We start from the raw sequence: 3,186 nt of genomic DNA, 5'->3' as shown, positions 1-3,186 counted from the left end.
CCACCCCCCCCAACCCCCCACTGCAGAGTTAGGTGGGACGGAGCAGCTCCCTGGCGCTGCATGCACTCCTGCTGGGAGCAGGGGGGACCCTTGCCCTCTCAGATCTGTGCACAAGGTGGGAGTGGGCAGGGGTCGCTCACTGTGGACTTGGGCTCCCCACCCTTCTGCCCTCCCCCAGGGCCTCCCCAGCCCAGCCAACATGACCTGGCACTGCAGGACAGAGCAGAGCCAACCAGGGAAGCTCCTTGCTGCTGAGAGGTCTGTGCTGCCCCGACAAGGCATCCCGTGCCTACATGGCAGCAGCGAGGGGCACAACACCACACATTCGCCCCTGCTGCTGTGGTGCAGGCAGGGGACATCTCACCAGGGAAGTCTGGAGTTCACTATGGCAAGGAACTTCCCTGCACGGCCCTGCTGTACCCTGCAGCACCAGATTGCACCCACTGGGCTATGGAAGTCCCAGGGGAGGACAGCAGGGCAAGGAGCTGGCACCCACCCCATGCACATATCTGGGAGTATGCACAGTGGCAGGGAACCAGCCCCACCCCTGTCCCACTCCCTGCCAGGGCCCTGCGACTGCACATTCCAGCCCTGAGTCCAAGCCCCACGCACTGCCCAGCTGGGCAGCAGCCCCAGCCCTAGCCCTCCCCAACTCATTCCCTCCCTCCCTATACAGGCTTCAATTCCCACCCCTCTCCCAGACTTACCTGTGGAAGCTGCTCTCCAGGCTGCCTGGCAGCCATGTGCACATGACACTCCCTGCCTGACTGACCTCCTCCCACTCCCCTCAGTCCATTGTAAGCCGGAACCATGCCAGCCTGCAGAGAGCTCTTTGTAAAAGTGCAAAATCCACAGGTCTCTTCTATAAAATGAAAAATCTGTGGTTTCCTTGGGTAAAGGGGGAAATCTGTGTTTTTTTTCCATTTTCCTATGGGAAACAGAAAACCTGGATCTCTGGAAATCAGTAGCAGCATTAACTGCCAAGGCTCTGCAAGCAAATCAACACTGCCACTGTCACCCCACCAAATCTCCAGACCCATGGGAAGCCCTATGGACTTGACGACATGGCCTCAGAGCTGTATCCAGTGTGCCCAACCCCGTGCTGGATCAGGCCCATGGATCAACATCATGCCACTTCTCTGGCCAAAGGGCTTACATATACATGCATACATACATATTTTTGTTAGTCTATAAAAAGGTGCAACTCTACCTTGCCTTCTAAAAGCCTAACGTCCGCCAAACTTCAAGCCCCTGCTCCAAGGCAAGGGAACACTAGAGCTGCCTAAGATAAAAAGCCATAATTTTCCAGGGGAAAATTCTTAGAAACAGCTGGACAAGTTAGCTAATTTTTTCAAAAAATGTCAGCCTGAAGCACATATCCAGCATGGATGATTCCAGCTCAAAAGGTAAGTCTCACAAAGCAATGAGCAACTGAAAATGAAGTCTAGAAGTAGAAGCTGTCATGTAACTTTAAACATAGATGACTCTATTTGCCCTTTTGAAATAAGAAAACTTCATCTTTTTCATACCATATCTCAAAAACAAAAATTGAACACACTTAATTCTCTTCCACCTTTATTTTAATCAATAACTTTACCAACTAAGAGGAAAAGAGCCTCATAAATTGGCACTCCCATGATGTGAAAAAGGAAAGTTACTGCTCTTTATTGGAGCACATGAACTTTGAAACACTTCTGGTATTTCACCACAACTTGATTTTCTTAACTGTCTTAAGAAAAAGAAAAAAGAATCAATACAGCATCTTTCTTCAGGCTTTTCCAAAGAATATGGATTGAAGGTCAGAGGTATTTGTTGCAAGTTTACTGTATTATCATACTTGTTGGGAGATATATTTAACGTTGAAAGATAAGTGGTTCTTAATCTTTTTAGATTCAAGGTACCCCTTATAATTGTCTCAATTTAGCAGTACCCTAATTAAGAAGAACCACTGTTGTACTGCCTCAGCTTACTTCAGTGGTTCTCAACCAGGGTGATGCCACCAACACAGCCAGATGAAAGTGCTCTGCATGTGTCTGATAGATTTTATTCAGGCAAGAGTACCTGCTCCTGCCACAGCCCTTCCAGCTCTGGCTCTGCATGCTCCTTCTGGAAAGAGATACATGTAGGACAGCTGTGGCACAGCAGTCAGGAGAAACATGCTACCACCATCTCCTGGTAGAAGTGTCTTGTGGGGCCAAACTGCAACAGATAAATTTAATACAGGCTGCAGCACCTGCTTCTGCTGCAGCTGCTTCCCAATCTGTCTCCACATAAGGCACGTGGGGCAGTTTCACCTGTGACAACAGCAGGGCTGCTCCTTTGAAAGGATGTCAAGGCACCCCAGTTGAGAACTACTGCTTTAAATTAAGATGAAAAGCTGCAAGATACTGCATTTTTTCACATTGTCCATGCTAATGATGAGCTCTTTTATTCTAGAAGAGTCAGACAGAAAATAGTTGTCACTCAGCTGTTGTCTATTCTTTGGACAATGTGCCATTGGTACAGCTTGATAATTGTGGAACTGAGAATTTATAGATACAGAGCTATTAGTAAATAGTTACTTGAAAGACTGACAGGCAATTTCAAACTTGTAGGGATATCATAATAAATTTTAAATGCAAAGCATTTAAGAAAGTTTAAAAGTGGCAGCCCCAACCTAAAAGGACAGCCCAAGAAGAAACACTCAACAGAATGTTTACATGTTTTTATATATCGGTTATAGATATTTCATATAGAATTCAGAGGAACATAACTAAATGAAAAAGTGCTAATAAAAATTAGACTACTATGAGATGAACAAGGTTGTTCTGTTTCCACCTGTTAGATGAAATGGACAAACGTAAGTTGATCTAAGAAACAGACATTTTAGAAAAGCTGGTTAGTTTTGTTTGGTTCTTGCCATCCGAACAATTTTTAGGCTGTGGCACAATAACGTACATCGGTTGTCAGAGCCTTTGTAAAATTACAAAGGCCATTACCAATATTACCTGCATCATGGGATATTTTGCTTCAGCAGGACTTCCAAATCCATTAACGCCAATGAAGCTGGTGCTGAAGTAGGAATCTGTGAGACCAGCATCGGCTATCCCACCACCATCCATTCCAGCAACTATAAGAAAAAAGGAAAAAACATTTCAGAAGATATAATTGGGCAAAAATACCTGCGGGGGGGGGGGGGGGGGGGTT

The 3,186-nt window shown here is 46.2% G+C and overlaps 1 protein-coding gene across 5 annotated transcripts in view; it reads right to left on the bottom strand.

Annotated features, from left to right (window-relative positions):
* The window catches only part of PAN3 (PAN3 poly(A) specific ribonuclease subunit), a 143,683-nt gene extending 140,541 nt beyond the window's left edge, over positions 1–3,142 (bottom strand). For 4 of the 5 annotated variants that reach the window (XM_019524232.1, XM_019524233.1, XM_019524234.1 and 1 more), the window contains exon 1: positions 2,988–3,141. In XM_019524232.1, the coding sequence (XP_019379777.1) occupies positions 2,988–3,101 (114 nt within the window). In that variant the 5' untranslated portion in view covers positions 3,102–3,141. Of the gene's footprint in view, positions 1–2,987 lie in introns of all 5 variants that reach the window. The other variant, XR_002098862.1, reaches the window with a different exon arrangement.
* Positions 3,143–3,186: the final 44 nt, after the last annotated feature.

This window comes from Gavialis gangeticus, unplaced genomic scaffold (assembly GCF_001723915.1).
Source record: "Gavialis gangeticus isolate Ggan-Ray unplaced genomic scaffold, GavGan_comp1, whole genome shotgun sequence".
Lineage (NCBI taxonomy): Eukaryota > Metazoa > Chordata > Crocodylia > Gavialidae > Gavialis > Gavialis gangeticus.
Note: the sequence above shows the minus strand (reverse complement) of the source record. Positions and strands in the feature narration are given on the sequence as shown.